General features: G+C 42.1%; 1 protein-coding gene across 1 annotated transcript; it reads left to right on the forward strand.

Moving 5' to 3' along the window:
* The first annotated feature begins 589 nt into the window (after positions 1-589).
* Positions 590-26,105, forward strand: LOC138950796 (sodium/potassium-transporting ATPase subunit beta-1-like). The gene is made up of 6 exons (XM_070322516.1): positions 590-889; positions 2,459-2,596; positions 7,667-7,792; positions 10,788-11,002; positions 19,555-19,692; positions 25,541-26,105. Exons 1-6 carry the CDS (start codon positions 796-798, stop codon positions 25,796-25,798), a joined length of 969 nt encoding a protein of 322 aa, XP_070178617.1. The 5' UTR covers positions 590-795; the 3' UTR covers positions 25,799-26,105.
* The last annotated feature ends 264 nt before the right edge of the window (positions 26,106-26,369 follow it).

Consider the following 26,369-nt stretch of genomic DNA (forward strand, 5'->3'; position numbering starts at 1 on the left):
CCCTTTCCCCGTCGCGATATAACCTTCGTGGTTGAAAACGACGTTAAACACCAAATAAAGAAAGAAAGAAAGAATGTTGTCACTGCACAAGTCATGGCCAATCCACGACTGTGCCCTTTTTTATCTCCCAATAAATGTACAGTATGGCATTTTGTTCTGTACGCGCGTGCCATTGCACATTGAACACGTTTTTGTTGTTGCTTATTCATAATTAACTCTGTAATTAATGAAGAAGAAAAAATCCCGTGCGGAGCACGGTTATTACTAGTAAGATTTAATCCAGGGACACCGTCTGTGACAGCAGATTCAAAAACAGTGTACAGATTCAAGAAAATTGCTGCAATGTACAAAACGTTAGAGATACAGCGAACGACGAAAAAGAAGAAAACGTTAGAGATAGAGAGAACCCTAGATCGGTACGCAAAATCGTGGCGTAAAGCGAACAAATTTGAGTTTAAAATTTAATGCATTCCGTAATCAATTATTTGCGTGTTCGAGGGAGTGGCGATCTGTTGATGGACAGAGTTAAATCGGCAGACTGTTTTACAACCAACAATTTTTCCGTAATATTCATCTGGAAAAAAAGAAGCTAGGGGCAAAAAAAAACAACAACCACAACCTTTGATCTGTTCTGTCCCTTTTCTACGATGCAGACGAAGAAACCAAGGGAAGTAAATACGAACACATCTTTGGAGAGTGATTTCCCCTGCGGTTCCCATGAATCCAAGTCGCCGTTGTTTCCTTTTTATGATGACGAATTCTAAATGTTTCGTAAGCGTCTGATAAGATTCCACAATGGGGAGACTAGGAAACTGTTGCTCAAGTCTCGGAACATTTATCTGGAACGGCGAACAGAAGTCATTCTGCGGCCGAAATGGGCGAGCATGGGGTGAGTGAAAACCAGATTCGATATTTTGACGGTTTAGAAATTAGAGAAATATTCCAGCACAGTGTCCCAAAACGTCCACGCCAGTATATTTATACAGCACCCTACACTCACGTGGCATGTAAAATTAACTTCAGATTGAATGTTTCTCCGCCAATTTCAAGCGGTACAATTATCTTGAGGGAGAAAATCATGGCAAGATCTTGCAACTAAAGCAGATATGTGATGTAATTTGATCGATTTTACCCCGAAATGCCAAATTCGATTTATTAGAAAACTCACCGAGCGGTTACGTCCCTTGAATAAGAAAAGAAATATTTTGCGTTGAAGATAATTTCAAAATCAAAATACCATTTATCAGCACAAACTAGAATCCGTTCAAAGTTTGATCAGCAGCACCGCTCGGTGTGTTTTCGAATAAATCGAATGTGGGGGATAGTCACATACATGTCACGTGAGTGTAGAGACGGTGCTGTATTTACTGGCGTGTCAAAATTCAAGCAAGTTGTTGCAAGTCACAACACTTTGCAGACAGTTAGGACAGTTGCAGCGTGTTGAAACTGAGGTAAATTGCTGATGAAAAGCATTAATTTTGACTTCGAAATTCGATTGACTCCGGAAACTCTATTTTCATGTTCAATGATCGTGGCAGACTAGATCTACTCGCGGAGGATTTGAATGTTACCAAGATACCCCTCCTTCTCGTGTGAAGTGTAAAGTGTCTAAACTATCACCATATATCCGCAAGGGCTTTCAGTTTGTCATGGGAGAAAACAGTATCCTTCAAGTTGGTTGCAAACCCAAGATCCTCAATTTTATGGTTTTCATGGCAGAGAATAATATTTGTCGTATACAACAGTCAGTTCAGGCAGCAGCCACGTTGTTGATTTGGGGTGTTTTAACCAGATTGAAGAAACCATCAATCCCACGAGAAAGCTGGTGTCACGAACTGAAACCTCTGCTGAACAATCCCTCTCATTGCAGTCGATGCGCATGCGCCAATCTTGGACTTAAAAAATGCGACCCTTTGACCGAACGAACCATAGGTTAGGATTAGGGTTAGGTTGTTCACGACCTGATTAATCTCCCCATGTTAGCGCATGCGCATTGACCGCATTGAGAGGGATTGTTCAGGCAGTTTTCAGTTCGTGACACCGGAACAAAAACTCTATGTATCTAGATCTAGATCTAATCAAAATAGTCTATGACGTGATTCAGATGTAGCCTAATCATCACTTCAAATAACTACAAACAACTAATTATTTAACAGAAAAAAGGTGTATATTTATAATAAAGATTTTTCACATGCAATATTCTTTGTCTTGTCATATTAGATTATATTGTTAAAAACTGTCTCCCTCTTCAGCGTTGATTATATCTGAAACACAGGAATTGATGTGTGTGTGTGTGTGTGCGCGTGTGTTTATGTGTATGTGCGCGTGTGTTTGTGTGTGTGTGTGTGTGTGTCTATGTCTGTGTGTCTGTGTGTCTCTGGTGCATGCTTCCGTGCCTGTGTTCGTGCCTGCTTGCGTGCATATATATGTCTGCGTGTTTGTGTGTTTGTACACGCAGCTGAAATCTGCACCTTCTTCTTCGTGTTCTACGCGGTACTGCTGGCCTATTTCTGTGGGATGCTATCGCTCTTCTATGCCTTCGTCAGTGATAAGATCCCAAATCTTACCGGGGAGCGAAGCTTCCTGCAACAACCAGGTTTGTTTTGATAATGATAATAATGACGAATGCTTATAATTATAGTGTGAACCACGAAGAATCGTGCGCTCCGCGCTTTACATCTTAACTATGAATAAAAACACACTAGTTCAACATTGAATGCATATATATATATATATATACACCATAACGTGTAATTCCTGACATAATAATAACAATGATAATAATAATGATAATAATTGAGTAGAACCAGAAGTGCAATGTCTTTGGTACAGTCGTCAACCGTCCAAGGCACTGCATACCCCCAGCGAAGGACAAATCGGCCATCCCTCCCTCTCACACACAAACCCCGAGTCGCACACACACACACACACACACACACACACACACACACACACACACACACACACACACACACACACACACACACACACAAACAAACACACAACCAATTTCAGAAAGGAAACAGAGGTATCAGACAGACAGACAGACAGAGTAGAGAGAGACATGACACACAAACACACACTCAAAAAGCAAAAAGAAAGCAAGATAGACCCCACAGAGGGGATGATGTCACAGTGCATAAACGTCAACATATCTTGACGTCGTCAACTTGTGCAAGCATTATTTTGTAGACTGGAAATTTGGGTTATAATTCCACGCGGCTGTAGCGGCACTGGGTGGTGTTTGATCAAAAATCGAAGAGTTGGTCAGCACCCACCCTTTTAAAGTTAGTATGTTCCCAAGTTTTGTGTGAACTTTCATCCCGGACTGTAGCCACAGTTGTGTAACAAAGAATGTTTCTTTATAATGTACTAGATGATTACCCGCTTCGCCGAGTACCGGCTTCGCCGGGAAGAAGTAGAGCCGAATACCCGGCTCGTGGTAAGGCGTCCGCCCCGTGATCGGGAGGTCGTGGGTTCGAACCCCGGCCGGGTCATACCTAAGACTTTAAAATTGGCAATCTAGTGGCTGCTCCGCCTGGCGTCTGGCATTATGGGGTTAGTGCTAGGACTGGTTGGTCCGGTGTCAGAATAATGTGACTGGGTGAGACACGAAGCCTGTGCTGCGACTTCTGTCTTGTGTGTGGCGCACGTTATATGTCAAAGCATCACCGCCCTGATATGGCCCTTCGTGGTCGGCCGGCTGGGCGTTAAGCAAACAAACAAACAAACAAATCATGAATATGGCTCGAGTTGAAGTCGGTATAGGGTTCGTGGGATACCTTCCAGCTTCGCTGGAATACTACTACTACTACTGATACTAATACTACTATCATCATGAATAATTTCTGAATATGCCTCGAGTTGAAGTCGGTATAGGGTTCGTGGGATACCTTCCAGCTTCGCTGGGTTAATAATTCTACTACTACTACTACTACTACTACTTACTGCTACTGCTACTACTACTAGTAGTACTACTACTACTACTAATAATAATTGTCAGTAAGTACTGGTGTCACATGACTGATGTGAACCAGTTGATTGGCGAATGGCGATGCGCTAAAACTGTTAGCGCACTCTTGGAGTGCGCTAAATTTTCCACAGAGCGTATTCTTCCGCCCTTTGCCTAAGCGAGACTGTGCTCTCATCCTCAGAATTAATTAATGACATGTAGCTTATAATTATTCTCCACAATACCAAATGACCATAAATTCCCTGCTTCTCAATTAAAGCAGAAGTGGGGTTTTTTTCTGACAGATTGCATGTGCCTGTGCCACAGTGCCACTGATCTAAAAATAGAAGCCGCTGTGTTTCATCTCATTTTCGCCGACTAGCATAGCATAGATTCTTTTCATATACCAGCATTTGGAAGACTGACTCGATCGACTCTGTCATACGTAGCAGACTACACTGAACTACGACTGCATCAGTTCAGTAAATGAATGGTTTCCGAATTATTATTTCAAGGCAAGAACAATCGTAATCGAATACGTATAGGGTTCAGAGCATTCTTACCGTTCATATTTAGTACCAGACTCCCCGATGAGTGAAGATACCACACGAGAAACATGCCACATTTATTTTGAAAATGTGCTAACCGTCGAGTCCTTCGGGGGGGGGGGGGGGGGGGGGGGGTTAGTCAATTCAAGGGGAGTCACTCTGCACAGTCAATCCGTCGAAGCTTGACTGGAGGTTTCGAATCGCAAATAACTAAGAACACAGTCCTTTCTCCGAGCTCAAATGAGGTCTCTCTGAAAGATCATCACTGTTTAGCTTAACGCTACACTGGAATTTACCAACAGAAATTAATACAAGAGTTTGCGTGTGACGAAAGCACGACACACTTGAGACAGCCCACACAAATGTAGATCCTCTACGACCTGACCACACAGTTATGCCTATTCAAATGCGCGTAGCAAAATGTGCGTTTTTCTTTTTTCTCAGGCTGTACCGACAATATCGTTATTGAAACAATCCCAGTGCACTAAGGGATTTATAGAGCAAATCTCGAAAATTAATAATTATTGAACTCAGCGCTATGCGCTTCGTTCAATAATGAATTTTCTCGATTCGCTCTAGAAATCACATAGTGCACTGGGATGTCTCAATAACTTTAAATTATAGTAATACTCCTAATAATAATGGTAATATTACCATTTACCAATCAACTGTTTCACTTTAGTCATGTGACACCAGTGCTAACTGACAATGATTATTGTTATTTTTATCTGTTTTGTTTGTTTGTTTGCTTTTGACTCACATGCGAAGCAAAAGTGAGTCTATGTACTCACCCGAGTCGTCGGTCCGTACGTCCGTCCGTCCGTCCGGCCGCCCGTCCGGAAAACTTTAACGTTGGATATTTCTTGGACACTAATCAGTCTATCAGTACCAAATTTGGCAAGATGGTGTATGATGACAAGGCCCCAAAAAACATACATAGCATCTTGACCTTGCTTCAAGGTCAAGGTCGCAGGGGCCATAAATGTTGCCTAAAAAACAGCTATTTTTCACATTTTTGACTCACATGCGAAGCAAAAGTGAGTCTATGTACTCACCCGAGTCGTCCGTCCGTCCGTCCGGACGTCCGTCCGGAAAACTTTAACGTTGGATATTTCTTGGACACTATTCAGTCTATCAGTACCAAATTTGGCAAGATGGTGTATGATGATAAGGCCCCAAAAAACATACATAGCATCTTGACCTTGCTTCAAGGTCAAGGTCGCAGGGGCCATAAATGTTGCCTAAAAAACAGCTATTTTTCACATTTTTCCCATTTTTGACTCACATGCGAAGCAAAAGTGAGTCTATGTACTCACCCGAGTCGTCCGTCCGTCCGTCCGTCCGTCCGTCCGGACGTCCGTCCGTCCGGAAAACTTTAACGTTGGATATTTCTTGGACACTATTCAGTCTATCAGTACCAAATTTGGCAAGATGGTGTATGATGACAAGGCCCCAAAAAACATACATAGCATCTTGACCTTGCTTCAAGGTCAAGGTCGCAGGGGCCATAAATGTTGCCTAAAAAACAGCTATTTTTCACATTTTTCACATTTTCTCTGAAGTTTTTGAGATTCAATACCTCACCTATATATGATATATAGGGCAAAGTAAGCCCCATCTTTTGATACCAGTTTGGTTTACCTTGCTTCAAGGTCAAGGTCACAGGAGCTCTTCAAAGTTGGATTGTATACATATTTTGAAGTGACCTTGACCCTGAACTATGGAAGATAACTGTTTCAAACTTAAAAATTATGTGGGGCACATGTTATGCTTTCATCATGAGACACATTTGGTCACATATGATCAAGGTCAAGGTCACTTTGACCCTTATGAAATGTGACCAAAATAAGGTAGTGAACCACTAAAAGTGACCATATCTCATGGTAGAAAGAGCCAATAAGCACCATTGTACTTCCTATGTCTTGAATTAACAGCTTTGTGTTGCATGACCTTGGATGACCTTGACCTTGGGTCAAGGTCACATGTATTTTGGTAGGAAAAATGTGTAAAGCATGTGAGTCGTATGGGCTTTGCCCTTCTTGTCTCTGAAGTTTTTGAGATTGAATACCTCACCTATATATGATATATAGGGCAAAGTAAGCCCCATCTTTTGATACCAGTTTGGTTTACCTTGCTTCAAGGTCAAGGTCACAGGAGCTCTTCAAAGTTGGATTGTATACATATTTTGAAGTGACCTTGACCCTGAACTATGGAAGATAACTGTTTCAAACTTAAACATTATGTGGGGCACATGTTATGCTTTCATCATGAGACACATTTGGTCACATATGATCAAGGTCAAGGTCACTTTAACCCTTATGAAATGTGACCAAAATAAGGTAGTGAACCACTAAAAGTGACCATATCTCATGGTAGAAAGAGCCAATAAGCACCATTGTACTTCTTATGTCTTGAATTAACAGCTTTGTGTTGCATGACCTTGGATGACCTTGACCTTGGGTCAAGGTCACATGTATTTTGGTAGGAAAAATGTGTAAAGCATGTGAGTCGTATGGGCTTTGCCCTTCTTGTTCCCATTTTCTCTGAAGTTTTTGAGATTCAATACCTCACCTATATATGATATATAGGGCAAAGTAAGCCCCATCTTTTGATACCAGTTTGGTTTACCTTGCTTCAAGGTCAAGGTCACAGGAGCTCTTCAAAGTTGGATTGTATACATATTTTGAAGTGACCTTGACCCTGAACTATGGAAGATAACTGTTTCAAACTTAAAAATTATGTGGGGCACATGTTATGCTTTCAGCATGAGACACATTTGGTCACATATGATCAAGGTCAAGGTCACTTTGACCCTTATGAAATGTGACCAAAATAAGGTAGTGAACCACTAAAAGTGACCATATCTCATGGTAGCAAGAGCCAATAAGCACCATTGTACTTCCTATGTCTTGAATTAACAGCTTTGTGTTGCATGACCTTGGATGACCTTGACCTTGGGTCAAGGTCACATGTATTTTGGTAGGAAAAATGTGTAAAGCAGTTCTTAGTGTATGATGTCATTGCTAGGTTTAGTTATTTGACCTTGACCCTGAAGGTCATGTAAAGGTCAAGGTCAAGCATGTGAGTCGTATGGGCTTTGCCCTTCTTGTTTAAAGCTGCGATTGTAATTATAGAATTAGAAGTAGTGTGTCGCTCTCCCTCGCAGGTCTGTCAATTCGCCCCTTGTTGAGAATGGAGACGGATTACACCACACTGATCTACTACGACGGCGACAACAAGGACCACGCGACCACCAAGGCCGCTATCAGCAACATCAAAGCAGCACTGAAACGTAAGTCTGGCGCTAAAACTTCAGGAAATCAAGATTCAAGATTTATTCATCAAAATGTGGCCGGCTTGGGGATGAAGGGTTTTATAAATATTAATCAATATGCCTAGCTATTTACTTTTTAAAAAAAAAGGTTGACATATATATAGGAGGAAAAAAAAGTACAACACATGTATTAGTATAGTCAAAGGAAAGTTAAATTGACAACAAAAGATCATGAAGACAGGTCGGACCCGCGCGCTAACATACACACACTCACATACAACACACACACACACACACACACACACCTACAACACACACACACACACACACACACACACACACACACACACACACACACACACACACACACACACACACACACACACACACACACACGTTGAAAAGTGTGTGTGTGCGCGCACGTGTATGTTTGTCTCTGTGTGTGTGTTTGTGTGTGCGTACTTGCGAGGTTAACAATCCTTTACATGTATATTAAAACTTAAAATAGCAAAACAGTCCATCAACACACACACAAGAATGGGGGTCATATCTCGCCATAAAACTACAGGTATGATCATGTGAGCGCTTACCATAAGTTTTAAACTTGTTGTGCTCCTTTGTAAACATGTTGTTATATTATTATGTGTGTGTTTATGAATAAAATACTGTTTAAACCAAGAATGGGGGTCAGTAGTAGAGGTGGGGGGGGGGGGGGGGGGGAGCGAGTTAGTCCAAAACAACACATACAGTCACACACACTCCACCCTCTTTCCACCGACACCACCACCAAGAAGCTTTTTCGGAACTACAGTCGAACCTGTCATTGACGACCATCCGAGGGACCGACCGAAATTAGTCGTTATGGACAGGTGGTCGCAATATGGGACGGAGATTTATATCGAAGAAACACTCGTCTGCGATCCTTCGCAGTGGTCGTTGTTGGTAGGTCACGGGTCGTTTTCAAGAGGTGGTTGCAAGGGGCAGGTTCGGCTGTATTACATATATTCCTGTTCACAGCCTGCGTGAAAGCTCACCTAAAATCTTAAATAGCAATTTTTAACTAACTAACTACAAAATGTATTTAAAAAAAAATATAGGGTGGCATGTGATGTAGTACACTAGAAACACTTAAAGGCATACTCCGCTTCTCGTAAACTATCTCAGACACTGTTTGGCTTTTACACACAGTACAAACACCCTTTCGTTTAAACACTCACCGCTTGTGAACATCCCAGGTGCCCTCCGTAAAGAGCGAGCAATTTTCACAAAATTTATTTTTGCGTGGCCAGCCGGGTTGTCTGTCAGACAATCGGACGGCTCGTTTTGGTGCTAGACCTAACTTTTAAAACCTAAATAATAAATTGACACTGACAGCTTGTTACACAAACATTCTTAAATCATAAAAGAATTCTTTTCTCACCAAGACAAGATCAGTACAACTCGAAGTTTTTAAAGTTTTAAAAAAGGTAGCCCGGAAGCTGTCCCGCAAAACGTGTTTCTCGTGACAGATGAATGTTCTGCATGTCGCCAGTTTCTTTGAACGGTCAACCGCCACCGCTCAGTTTGTGTGACTCGCAGCCGTTTGTTGCGTTTTAGATTCAGAGGTACACAATAACGTGCTATTGCAGATACAGCGAGTCGCATTGAAATCACAAACTGACTACTAAATTGTGAGAGAGAAAAAAAAAAGGAAAGGGGATCACACGGGTTCACGATGGCTCAGGGGTTAGATAAGCCACGAAAACCAGGTGTGTGGTTTACGCGAACTAAATAGCCATTCAAACGAACTGTGTCATTTAATGCTTTTAAATGCTATTGCAAGTGTGTTCGATAAGGTTAGAACTGCTTTTTTTCATGAGAAGATTTAAATCGTTCTGTAAACCATTTGAGACAGACTGGGGCTTTAATTAACAAACAATTAAGCTAAACTTACTAAGTATGGTCGCTTTCGAGAGGTGGTCCAGGGCTCCCCAAGTTGTGCATACCTGCGTCCTATATGCATGCACTACTGACTAAAAGCCGAAAACACGTACTAGAAATGTATTGAGCGGGTCCCGGGAGGCACTGAATTTACGGCCCTGTGCTTACCGTACGTACCATTTTTTTTTTAGACTGTAGTCGCCAGCTAGTAAGTGCAGGCACCAATGCCACGCTTGCGTACGTGTTTGTGTGCGTGTGCGTGACCGTGTTGTTAACATATCTGGAGTATTCCGATCAAAAAAGACTCATCATATTACACTACTCGTCATTACAAAGCGATAGCAGTAAACCAGGGGCTTTGAGGCCCCAGAATTTTAAACCCTCTATCACCCTAATGAGGGGGTCCGTGGACCCTCTAAAAGTTCAAAGTGTGGGTCCTGGGACCCTCTAGGTGAGGCGTCCGTTGGGAGCCCTGTGGTCGCAAGCTCAGGTTCGGCTGGTTTTTGAGTCACTTGAGAAAAAGTGACTCTATGTAATCGGTCAGTGTTAGTCTGTCCGGCCGGCCGGCCGGCCGTCCGGCCGGCCGTCCGTAGACACCACCTTAACGTTGGACTTTTCTCGGAAACTATCAAAGCGATCGGGCTTATATTTTGTTTAGTCGTGACCTCCAATGACCTCTACACTTTAACGATGGTTTCGTTGACCTTTGACCTTTTTCAAGGTCACAGGTCAGCGTCAAAGGAAAAATTAGACATTTTATATCTTTGACAAAGTTCATCGGATGTGATTGAAACTTTGTAGGATTATTCTTTACATCAAAGTATTTACATCTGTAGCCTTTTACGAACGTTATCAGAAAAACAAGGGAGATAACTAGCCTTTTCTGTTCGGCAACACACAACTTAACGTTGGGCTTTTCTCGGAAACTATAAAAGTGACCGGGCTCAAATTTTATGTGAACGTGACTCATTGTGTTGTGAATAGCAATTTCTTCCTGTCCATCTGATGCCTCATATAATATTCAGAACTGCGAAAGTGACTCGATCGAGCGTTTGCTCTTCTTGTTTTACATATATTCTTACCTGCCCCACAGCGGCCAAGAGCGCTCACAAAACAGGATACAAAACATTCTGGCAGCCTTGCGGAGTGCGTGACGGTAAGGTGACGGCGGCTGTGGCAAAGGTGTCTTGTACCCCCGACTACCTTGACCTGATTGGGACCTCTAGTGCTGGCGGTCCGGCGTGCAGTGAAGACAACCAGTTCGGCTACACTGGCGACCAACCGTGCGTGTTGGTCCGCATCAACAAGGTTTGTCACACAAGTTTTGAGTTGGTACAAAGTCTGCCATGTGAACACCACTTTAGCCTCCGGGTAAGACCAAAACCTCTATTAAAACTTTTAAACAAAGAGACTGCCAACGTTCCAAAACTCAGAATAAAAAACTAAGCAAGGTAAGTAGTTAGAACAATAACAATAACAATAACAGCACTTTATTGTCCATTAAAATATTACATAAAAATGGAAATTTTTCTTCGGCACACCCTGTCTGCCTGTAAACGATTATAACAACAATTGTATAGGACGACACACATAAAACATAAAACATAAAAGGGATAACTAACGTTTGTTAGTGCCTCGCTTGTGTCTTCTCCCCAATAATAATAATAATAATAATAATAATAATAATATAACTATTCTATAGCGCGAGTCCAATCAATATGCTCCAGGCGCTTTACAAATTTCTTCTAAAATAAACTAGCACAAATTAAACGACCATACAAAGCATACATAATTATAACTGAGATAAAACAACAAGAACCAAAGCACTAAGCAAACTGGGCGTACATTGTTAAACAGACACACACACACACACACACACACACACACACACACACACACACAAAAACACGTACACACACACATACACACACACACATACACACACACACACACACACACACACACACACACACACACACACACACACACACACATACGAATACAAGCTACCTTGTGCACTCCTGTGTGTCGATGCAGTCTGTACATAATACACTGTGCACTCCTCATGACAGTCTGTATACAACCGTCTTTATGCACTACTAGTGTGTTATGTCTGTACAAAGTGACCATGCGCACTCTCTTTGCATATATGCACTCCAGCTGTATTATATTATATTCTTTGGCTATAATTATGTAGTATACTTTTCTTCCTTGTTGCGAAAAAAAATATTAAAAGCTGTGTTTTTGACTTTGTGCATTTTTTTCTCTCTCTCAGTCTCTCTCTCAGTCTCTCTCTCAGTCTCTCTCTCTCTCTCAGTCTCTCTCTCTATCTCTCTCAGTCTCTCTCTCTCTCAGTCTCTCTCTCTCTCAGTCTCTCTCTCTCAGTCTTTCTCTCTCTCAGTCTCTCTCTCTCTCAGTCTCTCTCTCAGTCTCTCTCTTACTGAGTCTCTCTCTCAGTCTCTCTCAGTCTCTCTCTCTCTCTCAGTCTCTCTCTCTCAGTCTCTCTCTCTCTCTGTCTCTCTCTCTCTGTCTCTCTCTCTCTCTCTCAGTCTCTTTCTCAGTCTCTCTCTCAGTCTCTCCCTCTCTCAGTCTCTCTGTATGCAGAGAGGACGTGGAAGACGAGAAACATGTATTGTTTGTATGCAAAGGATATTGTGATTATAGACTTGATGTCAAAATACTAAGAGAAAACAAGTCGCGTAAGGCGAAAATACAATATTTAGTCAAGTAGCTGCCATTTTTCAGCAAGACCGTATACTCGTAGCATCGTCAGTCCACCGCTCATGGCAAAGGCAGTGAAATTGACAAGAAGAGCGGGGTAGTAGTTGCGCTAAGAAGGATAGCACGCTTTTCTGTACCTCTCTTTGTTTTAACTTTCTGAGCGTGTTTTTAATCCAAACATATCATATCTATATGTTTTTGGAATCAGGAACCGACAAGGAATAAGATGAAAGTGTTTTTAAATTGATTTGGACAATTTAATTTTGATAATAATTTTTATATATTTAATTTTCAGAGCTTGTTTTTAATCCGAATATAACATATTTATATGTTTTTGGAATCAGCAAATGATGGAGAATAAGATAAACGTAAATTTGGATCGTTTTATAAATTTTTATTTTTTTTTACAATTTTCCGATTTTTAATGACCAAAGTCATTAATTAATTTTTAAGCCACCAAGCTGAAATGCAATACCGAACCCCGGGCTTCGTCGAAGATTACTTGACCAAAATTTGAACCAATTTGGTTGAAAAATGAGGGCGTGACAGTGCCGCCTCAACTTTCACGAAAAGCCGGATATGACGTCATCAAAGACATTTATCCAAAAAATGAAAAAAACGTTCGGGGATTTCATACCCAGGAACTCTCATGTCAAATTTCATAAAGATCGGTCCAGTAGTTTAGTCTGAATCGCTCTACACACACACACACACACACGCACGCACGCACACACGCACGCACATACACCACGACCCTCGTTTCGATTCCCCCTCGATGTTAAAATATTTAGTCAAAACTTGACTAAATATAAAAACCAGAGTGAAGATGCGAACAGTATTATACGTGTTATGTCTGTAGATAAAGGAGATTCAGTGGTGCATGTGGCCAGATTCTTATATCGTGTTTTTCAAAAAAGAAAAAGGTTTTTGGACTAGCTACCCAATGTGGAACAGGTGAACGAGACGGCGATGGTTATACATAGTTTGTGCCGTTGAATGTTAGAGCAGGTTTGATTGCAAATAATGTATGCTGGTGTAGTACACCTGTGTTGATATTGTACCTATTCAAATTGTTGATTTATGCGCTGGAAATGTTTGTAGGTTAGAAAGAGAGAAAGAGAGAGAGAGAGAGAGAGAGAGAGAGAGAGAGAGAGAGAGAAAGAGAGAGAAAAAGAGAGAGAAAAAGAGAGAGAGAGAGAGTTTGTGCCGTGGAACGATAGAACATGATTGAAAGCCGATAATGTATGTTAGCACTGTAAACTTGTTTGTCGTTGCACCTATCCATATTGTTAATTCATGCGCTGGATATGTCTTTATGTTTAAGAGAAAGAGAGTGAGAGAGAGAGAGTGAGAGCGTGCGTGCGTTCGTGTGAGTATATATATGTTAGAGAGAAAGAGATAAAACCGGGTGATTGTCCATAAATACAAACACACGGCATGTATTACTGACCCCCCCCACCCCCCCCTCCCCGTTGAAATGAACCTTGTGTGTTTAATCAATAAAATGTCTTACGTCTTACGTCTTACGTCAGTCTCTCTCTCTCTCAGTCTCTCTCTCAGTCTCACACACAAACACACACACACACACACACACTAATCAAAAACTATACCCCCATTCCACACAACCGTTCTAGGTCCCGTTCCCGTACCGACCAAGGAACGGTGCGGGCACGCGAGGGATCGGGAGCGAACCGCATTGGAACGTAAATGATCGTTAACGGAACTGCTTTGAACGGTAGGGTCGGTAGGGACGGTTGAGTTTGGGCTGCATGTTCATAATTTCAGCCGTTCCCCTCCCGGTCAGAATGAACGGTAATGGAACCTTAACCCATCGGTAACGGAACGCTTGGATCGTCAAAGGAACTTAAAACAACGGGAACCCAACGGTAGCGCTCTCACACACAGTTGTCATACCCACATTCCACACATCCGTTCTAGCTTCCGTTCCCAGCCGTCCTGGGGACGGCTGCTCAAAGATGCCAAAAACGGCCGTTTCCGCAGCGTTCCATTGTTGTGGCAGCCGTCCTTGGTCGGTACGGGAACGGGACCTAGAACGGTTGTGTGGAATATGGGTACAATCAGATAAGGCCCCCCAAAAAAATTGTCTGTTTAGGGTAACATGACCAAAAAAAGTAGGGTCGGTAGGTAGGTAGGTTTTTTGTTTTTTTTGTTTTTTTTTGTGTGTGTGTGTAAATGAAACGCCAAATGTCTCTTTTTAGCATTTTTACCTCTTTTTTTTTTCTTTTTTTTTTTAAATCAAAAAAAAGTTTTTGGGTCGGCGCCAAATCGATAGGGTCGGTCGGGTTACCCTAAACAGACAATTTTTTTTTTTGGTCTAAGTTGTTGGAACGCTGGTTTTTTTGCCTCGCTTGTGTCTTCTCCCCAATGGGGCTGCACCTTTTGCGAGCTAAGTCTTTTTACATAGAGGGGGAATCGAGACGAGGGTCGGTGTGTGTGTGTGTGTGTGTGTCTGTCTGTCTGTGCGTGTGTGTGTGTAGAGCGATTCAGACCAAACTACTGGACCGATCTTTATGAAATTTGACATGAGAGTTCCTGGGAATGATATCCCCGGATGATTTTTTTCTTTTTTTCGATAAATAGTTTTGATGACGTCATATCCGGCTTTTTGTAAAAGTTGAGGCGGCACTGTCACACCCTCATTTTTCAATCAAATTGATTGAAATTTTTGTAAAGCAATCTTCGACGAAGGCCGGACTTCGGTATTGCATTTCAGCTTGGTGTCTTAAAAATTAATTAATGACTTTGGTCATTAAAAATCTGAAAATTGTAATAATTTTTTTTATATAAAACGATCCAAAATTACGTTTATCTTATTCTACATCATTTCCTGATTCCAAAAACATATAAATATGTTATATTTGGATTAAAAACAAGCTCTGAAAATTAAAAATCTAAAAATTATGATCAAAATTAAATTTCCGAAATCGATTTAAAAACAATTTCATCTTATTCCTTGTCGGTTCCTGATTCCAAAAACATATAGATATGATATGGTTGGATTAAGAACACACTCAGAAAGTTAAAACGAAGAGAGGTACAGAAAAGCGTGCTATGAAGCACAGCGCAATCGCTACCGCGCCAAACAGGCTCGTCACTTTCACTGCCTTTTGCACTAGCGGCGGACTACGTTCAGTTTCATTCTGTGAGTTCCACAGCTTGACTAAATGTAGTAATTTCGCCTTACGCGACTTGTTTTTGATTTGATATTTGTCTGTCTGTTCACTTAAAAGACCGTTGGGTCGAAATATCTGTGACTGTAACGTATTGTTTTGTCAATAACAAACGTTCCAACAACTTACCTTTCTTGTTTTTTGATTCTGAATTTTGGAACGTTGGCTGTCTCTTTATTTTTATATTTAGTCAAGTTTTGACTAAATATTTTAACATCGAGGGGGAATCGAAACGAGGGTCGTGGTGTATGTGCGTGTGTGCGTGTGTGTGTGTGTCTGTGTGTGTGTGTAGAGCGATTCAGACTAAACTACTGGACCGATCTTTATGAAATTTGACATGAGAGTTTCTGGGTATGAAATCCCCGAACGTTTTTTTCATTTTTTTGATAAATGTCTTTGATGACGTCATATCCGGCTTTTCGTGAAAGTTGAGGCGGCACTGTCACGCCCTCATTTTTCAACCAAATTGGTTCAAATTTTGGTCAAGTAATCTTCGACGAAGCCCGGACTTCGGTATTGCATTTCAGCTTGGTGGCTTAAAAATTAATTAATGACTTTGGTCATTAAAAATCTGAAAATTGTACAAAAAAATTAAAAATTATAAAACGATCCAAATTTACGTTTATCTTATTCTCCATCATTTGCTGATTCCAAAAACATATAAATATGTTATATTCGGATTAAAAACAAGCTCTGAAAATTAAATATATAAAAATTATTATCAAAATTAAATTGTCCAAATCAATTTAAAAACACTTTCATCTTATTCCTTGTCGGTTCCTGATTCCAAAAACATATAGATATGATATGTTTGGATTAAAAACACGCTCATAAAGTTAAAACAAAGAGAGGTACAGAAAAGCGTGCTATCCTTCTTAGCGCAACTACTACCCCGCTCTTCTTGTCAATTTCACTGCCTTTGCCATGAGCGGTGGCCTGACGATGCTACGAGTAAAATGGCATTGCGTTCAGTTTCATTCTGTGAGTTCGACAGCTACTTGACTAAATATTGTATTTTCGCCTTACGCGACTTGTTAAGTTTTGATAGCGGTTTTGGCCCCATTCGGAGGCTTAAGTGGTGTTCACATGGCAGACTTTGTACCAACTTTCCCCCAACTTTCAAACGATTTTAGTCGGCGCCAAGTCAAATTGAGATCACTGCCCATGTGAACCGCGCAAACTAAACCTGGCCAAAAAATTATTGCAACAAATTTCAAACCCAAATTTAAGCATTAATCCCCGTGTCATTTTATTAACACTTTATATGCCAGAGAAGGCTGTTCACTTAACCTTCAGGATCACCATTTTGATTAAATATTTCTTTTACAGGGACTTTTTGCGTCATTTTTGACTCACATGCGAAGCAAAAGTGAGTCTATGTACTCACCCGAGTCGTCGGTCCGTCCGTCCGTCCGTCCGTCCGGCCGGCCGGCCGGCCGGCCGGAAAACTTTAACGTTGAATATTTCTTGGACACTATTCAGTCTATCAGTACCAAATTTGGCAAGATGGTGTATGATGACAAGGCCCCAAAAAACATACATAGCATCTTCACCTTGCTTCAAGGTCAAGGTCGCAGGGGCCATAAATGTTGTCTAAAAAACAGCTATTTTTCACATTTTTCCCATTTTCTCTGAAGTTTTTGAGATTTAATACCTCACCTATATATGATATATAGGGCAAAGTAAGTCCCATCTTTTGATACCAGTTTGGTTTACCTTGCTTCAAGGTCAAGGTCACAGGAGCTCTTCAAAGTTGGATTGTATACATATTTTGAAGTGACCTTGACCCTGAACTATGGAAGATAACTGTTTCAAACTTAAAAATTATGTGGGGCACATGTTATGCTTTCATCATGAGACACATTTGGTCACATATGATCAAGGTCAAGGTCACTTTGACCCTTATGAAATGTGACCAAAATAAGGTAGTGAACCACTAAAAGTGACCATATCTCATGGTAGAAAGAGCCAATAAGCACCATTGTACTTCCTATGTCTTGAATTAACAGCTTTGTGTTGCATGACCTTGGATGACCTTTACCTTGGGTCAAGGTCACATGTATTTTGGTAGGAAAAATGTGTAAAGCATGTGAGTCGTATGGGCTTTGCCCTTCTTGTTCCCATTTTCTCTGAAGTTTTTGAGATTGAATACCTCACCTATATATGATATATAGGGCAAAGTAAGCCCCATCTTTTGATACCAGTTTTGTTTACCTTGCTTCAAGGTCAAGGTCACAGGAGCTCTTCAAAGTTGGATTGTATACATATTTTGAAGTGACCTTGACCCTGAACTATGGAAGATAACTGTTTCAAACTTAAAAATTATGTGGGGCACATGTTATACTTTCATCATGAGACACATTTGGTCACATATGATCAAGGTCAAGGTCACTTTGACCCTTATGAAATGTGACCAAAATAAGGTAGTGAACCACTAAAAGTGACCATATCTCATGGTAGAAAGAGCCAATAAGCACCATTGTACTTCCTATGTCTTGAATGGCCGATTTCGAAGAAAACAAGAGGCGAAGCCTTCAAGGTTCACGTAAGAAATCGACAAACAGTAACACAAACTCAATCACTCCGTCACACATACACACACACAGTACACACACACACACACACACACACACACACACACACACACACACACACACACACACACACACACACAGAAAGAGCATCTATAGGTGAAACTGTGCAAGAAAGCGAGACACTAGATCTAGATCTGTCTGTCTGCATGTAGTCTACTTACATGGACACGACTGCCAAATAGTCTCGGCCCGCTCAAAATAACAATCACCGAGACTTTCAGTTATTCCATCGCGTGACGTCTAACCCTCGTACGTCATAATGTGACGTCAATGTAATATGACGTCTTCAAATGTTAACGTTTCTACCACAGACATACACACATACATACGCACGCACGCACAGACAGACAAAAGTTAGCATCGCATAGGCTACACTTACGTGAGCCAAAAATAGTCTCGGCCCGCTCAAAATAACAATGACCGAGACTTTCAGTAATTCCTTCGCGTGACGTCTAACCCTCTTACGTCATAATGTGACGTCTTAAAATGTTGTGACGTCTTCAAATGTTAAAGTTTCTACCACAGACATGCATACATACGCACGCACGCACGCACGCACGCACGCACGCACGCACGCACAGACAGACAAAAGTTAGCATCGCATAGGCTACACTTACGTGAGCCAAAAATATAGGGTGGCATGTGACACACTAGAAACACTTGGGACCATACACCAAGCTTAACTTATACTAAGTCTTCGTCTTCTCTTCCTGTCGATAAGCCTTATACACTAGGATTTCAGCTCTGGAGATGAAGCTGGTGGTCTTCTGTAGTGCCTCCACATGTCCGTACAGCTTCTCTCTTTTACTAAGTGCATGTTGGCTCATATTTACTTCTACACTACCCGTCATAAAAAAAAAGTAGGCAGCTAGCCACATTTAGCTGTAGATCTTTCTGATGCGGCCAGTTATGTTAAAACCAAGAATATTGCCAGAAAGAGAATTCATTCCCCTACCGTATGAAATAAAGAGTTTCATTTTTTTATGAATTAGTGTTTATGCAGTGGACCGGAGACCTAGGACACCCCCCAAAATCAAATTCGCAAAGGCAAACTTGCAGACACTAAAATACGCAAAAAATCAAAATAAGCAAGAGTGACCCCGTTTTTGATCTCAAAGGGAAAAACAACTCATTTTCTTCCCAAACAAATTATGTATTTGGTTCAGCTGTTGTGCCTTGAGCCTTTTGTGTCGCTGGTTTTTTTGTTTGTTTGTTTGTTGTTGTTTTTTGCACGAGTGAGTACTTAAATGTATGCCCGCGTTTGTGGTTTTTTTTCACTTGTCATTTCGAGGAGACATACTCCGTTTTCGGGGTGATAGTTACTAGCATTATCCATTCATATATACCTCTTTAGATCTACGGCTGGAAGCCATCCCCCTACAAGAAGGAAAGTCCAGGGTTTTCTAAGACCGTCAAAAGAGCGATGTATGACTGGACATCACACTACGCCTTGTTGTCGGGAGATCTCATCTATCTTGAGTGTTATGGCGCGGTAAGCTCTTTTTCGGTTTGAGTTGTGGTAGTGGTGGTGGTGGTGGTAGTGATTTTTGACTCACATGCGAAGCAAAAGTGAGTCTATGTACTCACCCGAGTCGTCCGTCCGTCCGTCCGTCCGGCCGTCCGGAAAACTTTAACGTTGGATATTTCTTGGACACTATTCAGTCTATCAGTACCAAATTTGGCAAGATGGTGTATGATGACAAGGCCCCAAAAAACATACATAGCATCTTGACCTTGCTTCAAGGTCAAGGTCGCAGGGGCCATAAATGTTGCCTAAAAAACAGCTATTTTTCCCATTTTCTCTGAAGTTTTTGAGATTCAATACCTCACCTATATATGATATATAGGGCAAAGTAAGCCCCATCTTTTGATACCAGTTTGGTTTACCTTGCTTCAAGGTCAAGGTCACAGGAGCTCTTCAAAGTTGGATTGTATACATATTTTGAAGTGACCTTGACCCTGAACTATGGAAGATAACTGTTTCAAACTTAAAAATTATGTGGGGCACATGTTATGCTTTCATCATGAGACACATTTGGTCACATATGATCAAGGTCAAGGTCACTTTGACCCTTATGAAATGTGACCAAAATAAGGTAGTGAACCACTAAAAGTGACCATATCTCATGGTAGAAAGAGCCAATAAGCACCATTGTACTTCCTATGTCTGGAATTAACAGCTTTGTGTTGCATGACCTTGGATGACCTTGACCTTGGGTATTTTGGTAGGAAAAATGTGTAAAGCATGTGAGTCGTATGGGCTTTGCCCTTCTTGTTGTTTAATTGTTATCTTCATTTCCATCAGGTTAAAAAAATAATTTTAAAAAGTTTGGTTATAGTAACCCGATCTAACATAGTGGGTTTTTTTTCCCCCACTAACACTTACAAAATAATGTTTGAAGTTGAAGTTTTCTCGGATTTTTCTGAAGCAAAAGTCTTTCAATTGCATACACTTGTATTATAGGTGTTCAGGGGGCCCGGGTAGCTCAGGTGGTAGAGCACCGAACTTGTGATCGAAAGGTCGCTGGTTCGAATCTGGGCCGGGACGGACACGGGTCAACTTTATGTGCAGACCCAGAGACGGTATCCATCTCCCACCCCCGTGTCACCACAACAGTGGCACGTAAAAGACCTCGGTCATTCTGCCATAAGTGCAGATGGCTGATACCACCTAAACACGGTGTCATGAAGTGGATTGTAGTGTGAATAAAGGATTTACTTTTCTGTAAACGTGTTCTGCCCAATCTTTTTACACTGACTTCAATCTTCACACCAAAACACTCCAAACTATGGAACACGAAGAGGGTCAAATGTTCGAGCAAGTACTCGCGCATTTACTCGAGCACTTTCGAAACTGCTCGAGTAAATGCGCGAGTACTTTTGAATCGGAGATTCCCGAGTTGTACCGAAGTCATTGGTTGGGTTTATTGAAAACTTGACCCGGAAAATTTACTGAAACGACGCATCTGTAGTCGTCATGGAGGCGGGAAGGGCGGTCGCTGGGATTATTAACGATCGCATCAGGGAATTGGCGGACAGACCTACTGGGATGGTCGATCGGTAAGTATCAGTGTACTTTTAAATTCAAATTGTTAAAGCTGTGAGAAAGACTTCTTCGGCGGCCATGACGAAGTGAGGTCACAAGTGAGGTCACGGAATCAGGTCACGCAGCACGCTCTCAGTCGGTGGCTTTGCTCATCCATAACACCAAACAGAATTCTTTTATATTAATATTAATTTTTATTTCCAACTGAAATATGATTATAGGCCTATAATTAATTATTGAAATCATGTAAAATATTTAGAAAATATGCCAAAAAGATGACTGTTCCGCGACAAGTTTTTGCTTTACCCGCTCGTTACTTCTCGGAAATACGCGAGAAAGTACTCGCGCATTTAAATGCGCGAGTACTTTGAAAGTGCTCGAGCAGTTCTGAAAGTGCGCGAGCAGTTTGAAACTGCTCGAGCATTTTCAAAAGTGCTCGCGCATTTCCTCGAGCAGTTTCGAAAGTGCGCGAGCATTTTCAGAAGTACTCGCGCATTTACTCGAGCAGTTTCGAAAGTGCTCGAGTAAATGCGCGAGTACTTGCTCGAGCATTTGACCCTCTTCGTGTTCCATACCAAACACAGATTTTTGGGAGGATGCAGACTTATTATTTCCTCACACAAATTATAACACAATTCTTCACCTAAAGAAAACAACATCAATACCAATCAACTTCTCGAACACACAGTTCACACAAACATATAGCATTCTCTCAATGCATGTAAATACATAGTATAAAGATACTTTCTCAAAGATAGATTAACGCACAAGATAAGGTGCTGACAGACACTCACGAGTTTGTAACACGGCTCACTGCATGTCGTCATTTACACATCCTTGTGTCGCTGAATCCCGTAGATGATGAATTCCCAGACACTCTCCTTTTAGGTACCAACACACACCTTTCACGTTTCTCCCCGAGAAACTCTTCCGCCCTTAGCGAAAGTAACCGTCGTCTCTACGACTGGTAACGATGAAGACTCCTCCGTCTAGCCATCTCTGCGCCGATGTGGTCTCTTCCTCCACCATCGCTCCGCATTCTCCCGTGTAAGGTCCGTCCCTCGTACACGCCATGGAAAACTCCTCATGGAAACTCCTAAAGAATTAACCCAAGTCTTAATACAACATTCTCTTAAACCATATCTTCTTCCAAAACATTCATGTATCATCTCATACATTCTCGTTCATTCTACATTCACATTCCGTCCACATTTAATATTCAAGCTATACTTAATCTATGAATAACACTGCCATACATAGCATCACCGTCTTAAACATAACATAAATGCGTACGTAAAATTTATGTTCAAGAAATTTCCCAACGAAAATCACAACACGAATTCTCTTAAAACTTCACACTAGAATTTAGTGCACTTTGTATACACTAACCTTTACATTCCAGCTATGTATTCCAACTTCAATAATATACAACATAGTAAATCATTTACCTTAAGAGACCCGTCTCTTGAAAGAGTGCTTGTTCCCCGAACAAGACCGACACGCGCTGACAACCTTCTCGGTTGAGAATCTTAAACGCTGTAATGTTCCCAGTTCATAGCCAGCTATATTTCTCAAACTTGTAAACACAACTCATGTCAAGCTAAAGCTATTTTCTCGTGCAACCCACGAAACCCGTGATAACGCTTCTCTTGTCCCCTACGCATCGCACTTCAATATTTAGGGAGGTTAAAATCACGACGTGTTTCACATCACAAATATCATACCCACATCTTTGTGACACACGCATACACTTGTGTATCTCATCTAAAGTCGGGTTAAAACCCGGGAACATGCCCCTAATGGCTTTGCCGTGAGGGCGTAAAACTTGAATTTCTCTCTGTAGGTGTTCATGTTTTTTGTGTGTATTTTTTTTTTGCTTAACGCCCAGCCGACCACGAAGGGCCATATCAGGGCGGTGCTGCTTTGACATATAACGTGCGCCACACACAAGACAGAAGTCGCAGCACAGGCTTCATGTCTCACCCAGTCACATTATTCTGACACCGGACCGACCAGTCCTAGCACTAACCCCATAATGCCAGACGCCAGGCGGAGCAGCCACTAGATTGCCAATTTTAAAGTCTTAGGTATGACCCGGCCGGGGTTCGAACCCACGACCTCCCGATCACGGGGCGGACGCCTTACCACTAGGCCAACCGTGCCGGTGTAGGTGTTCATGATCAGCAGACACGACATACATTTGAGGTGGAGGAGAGGTTAACTTTGCTGATCTGTTTTGAAGAAGAGGTGTCCAAGAAAAAAACGCAGCAATGGTAACAATATAGGGAATTCAAAGAAAACAAAGACAATCTCTTACCAAGAGTAACAAAGCTCTTTTTTAATCACCTGAGTAGTCAATGAGTCTTAGTAATGAGCAGTGTCCGTCCGTATGGGCGGCCGGCCGGCTTCCCATATGGTGTTGTTTTTCAAACTAGAGCTTCCAAATTTAACACACTGGCAGGTTTCGATGATCCTCAGGCAGGACACAATTTTGATTCGTTTTTGTCAACTTTAAAAATCAAAGAATAAACATCTTTGCTGGAGAATAATAATTGTATCACTACTGAAAACATTTACTGAGCTATCAATGACTTCATCAAGCTAGAGTGGCATTGTTTGATTTGAGGTCTCAGCGTAGTGTCTGAGGCAATTTAGGCTCGGCTAGACTTTCAGTGGTGATTTCATTTGATGTGTTAGAAATGAGATCACTCCAGGGCGGGGAAATAGCTCAGTCGGTAGGGGCGCTGGCTTCAAAACCAGTTGTCGCTACCGGCGTGAGTTCGATCCCCACGTTCGGCAGGCATGGGAATTGTCCGCCGAATGGCGGATTTCCGCCGAATTTTTTTTTTGTTCCGCCAAAAATGCAAAAGTGTCCGCCGAAAAAATAAAGGGGGGAGGCACACAAAAAAAGCACCGGTTACTTTGGCCTTTGCGTAAAAGCCCCCGAAAACTTTCCGTATTTTGTTCACGCACTGCTACCGCCCGCCTCAGTTATTGAACTTTTATCTTTGAAAGTAAACCAGATTGCACAGATTGTGTTACACTTACAAGTTACATTTTCCTGTTTGTCTCAACAGATCAATTTTTTTACAAATTTAAACCATATAATAATACATGTATATATTTTTTTTCTTCAAAAAAGCAAAAATTGGTACATTTTTGTACTAAAAACTCTGATTCTAAAAAACAGAATTTAATGGCAAACTTGGAGCTCAGATGACACCAGATTGCACCATCTGGGTTCTTTGGAGAAAAAAATTTCCGGGGGGGCGTGCCCCCGGACCCCCCTAGTAAGGCTAGGCGCTTCGCGCCGTCGACTTGACGCTTCGCGCCTTCAGTTATAAATTTTCCGCCTTTTTTACAATTTTCAATTCCCATGCCTGGTTCGGCTAGGGATTTTTTTCCCAGAGTCAACTATGTGCAGAATCTCCTCGGTGTCCGAACACCCCCGTGTGCACGCATAAGCACAATTAAGAACCCAAGTTCACAGCGACAGTCTCAGGGCTTGGAAACATGAATACACGCATGGAGGGGGGAAAAACTAAAAAAAATGGGTAGCGCCGTATACTGTATGGCAGCTCGCTTTCCCCAGGGAGAAAGCAGCCCAAATTTCCATGAACTAAACTTGGCCAAAACATTATTGCAACAATTTTTGTACGTTCAGAAAAGCGTTAAACCACAATCCATTTTAATTGAACTTTATATGCTGGAAAAGGTCATTATGTCTACTGTTCATATCATTTGTTCGATCGGTGGTACTTTGTATAGGCATCCCGTGGCAGCCTGTCAAACAATCGACCTGACAAAAACCAATGCCCCGTATTTTAAAGTCTGCAAAAAATCAGAATGTGCACTTACCAAACACTTCTGACTTCAATTTCCTGTTCAGAGCATTTTGTTTCATGCACCTTACGTCTTTAGTATTTGTGTAGCCTTTTGTCAAAGACGGTAGGTGTCAACCGTTTCAGAGGCCAAAAAAGGCACGCTTTGCGGCCATTTTTGAGGGGGTCCTCCACTGAGAGAGCCATATCTGCTTAAATTCTCAATGAATTGCTTTGAAAAATTCAGAAGTTATGACTGCAATAAGCTGACCAGAATGTGTGTGGATTTTTGAACGTGTATAACAAGCGTGTCGTATTACGTAACTTTTCCGAAAGATCTAAACAAATATTCTTATTAATTCCGGTTTTAAGGACAAAAAATCGTGACTTTGCATGCATTGCATTCGTACGTCGGGGATCCTTTGGGGAGGGGGGGAACAAGTTTGTAATGGTTGGATGTTGGTCTCCCGCAGGACGAGGTGAACAAGCAGCTGCTGGGGGACGACCCCTTCTTCTACTTGCCTCGGGCGGGCTTCAAGGCCCTCCACTTTCCCTTCCTCAACCAGGAGAACTACGTGGCACCTGCCGTCTTCGTCAAGTTCAAGAAGATCCCCCACAATGTGGCCATCCAGGTGATTTGTCGTATCGTGACCAAGGGGGTCACCTTCGACCCCTTCACCTGGGAGGGCGGCTACCACTTCGAGATCTACCACAGCACCAAAAAGAAATAGGATGGGTGTTTGTGTGTGTGTGTGGAAGGGGCTTCGTGAGGTTGTGTGTGTGGAGGGGGCTTTGTGTGTGAGTGCGTGTGGAGGGGGCTTCGTGAGGGCGTGCGTATGTGTGTGGAGGGGGCTGTGTGTTTGTGTGTGTGTAGAGAGGGCTTTTTATGTGTGTGTGGAGGGGCTTTGTGTGTAGAGGGGGCTTTGTGTGTGGAGAGGGCTTTGTGTGTGTGTGGAGGGGGCTTTGTGTCTGTGTGTGGAGGAGGCTTTGTGTCTGTGAGTGGAGGGGTATTTGTGTGTGGAGAGAGCTTAGTGTGTGTGTGGACACTGGAGAGAGCTTTGTGTGTGTGAGTGTAGAGGGCTTTGTGCGTGTGTGTGGGAGGGGGCTTTGTGTGTGTGTGGAGGGGGCTTTGTGCGTGTGTGTGTGGGGATGGGGGTTTGTGTGTGTGTGGAGGGGGCTTTGTGTGTGTGTGGAGAGGGCTTTGTGTGTGGAGGGGGCTTTGTGTGTGTGTGGAGGGGGCTTAGTGTGTGTGTGGAGAGGGCTTTGTGCATGTGTGTGGAGAGGGCTTTGTGTGTGTGAGTG

Source organism: Littorina saxatilis, linkage group LG16 (genome assembly GCF_037325665.1).
Source record: "Littorina saxatilis isolate snail1 linkage group LG16, US_GU_Lsax_2.0, whole genome shotgun sequence".
NCBI lineage: Eukaryota > Metazoa > Mollusca > Gastropoda > Littorinimorpha > Littorinidae > Littorina > Littorina saxatilis.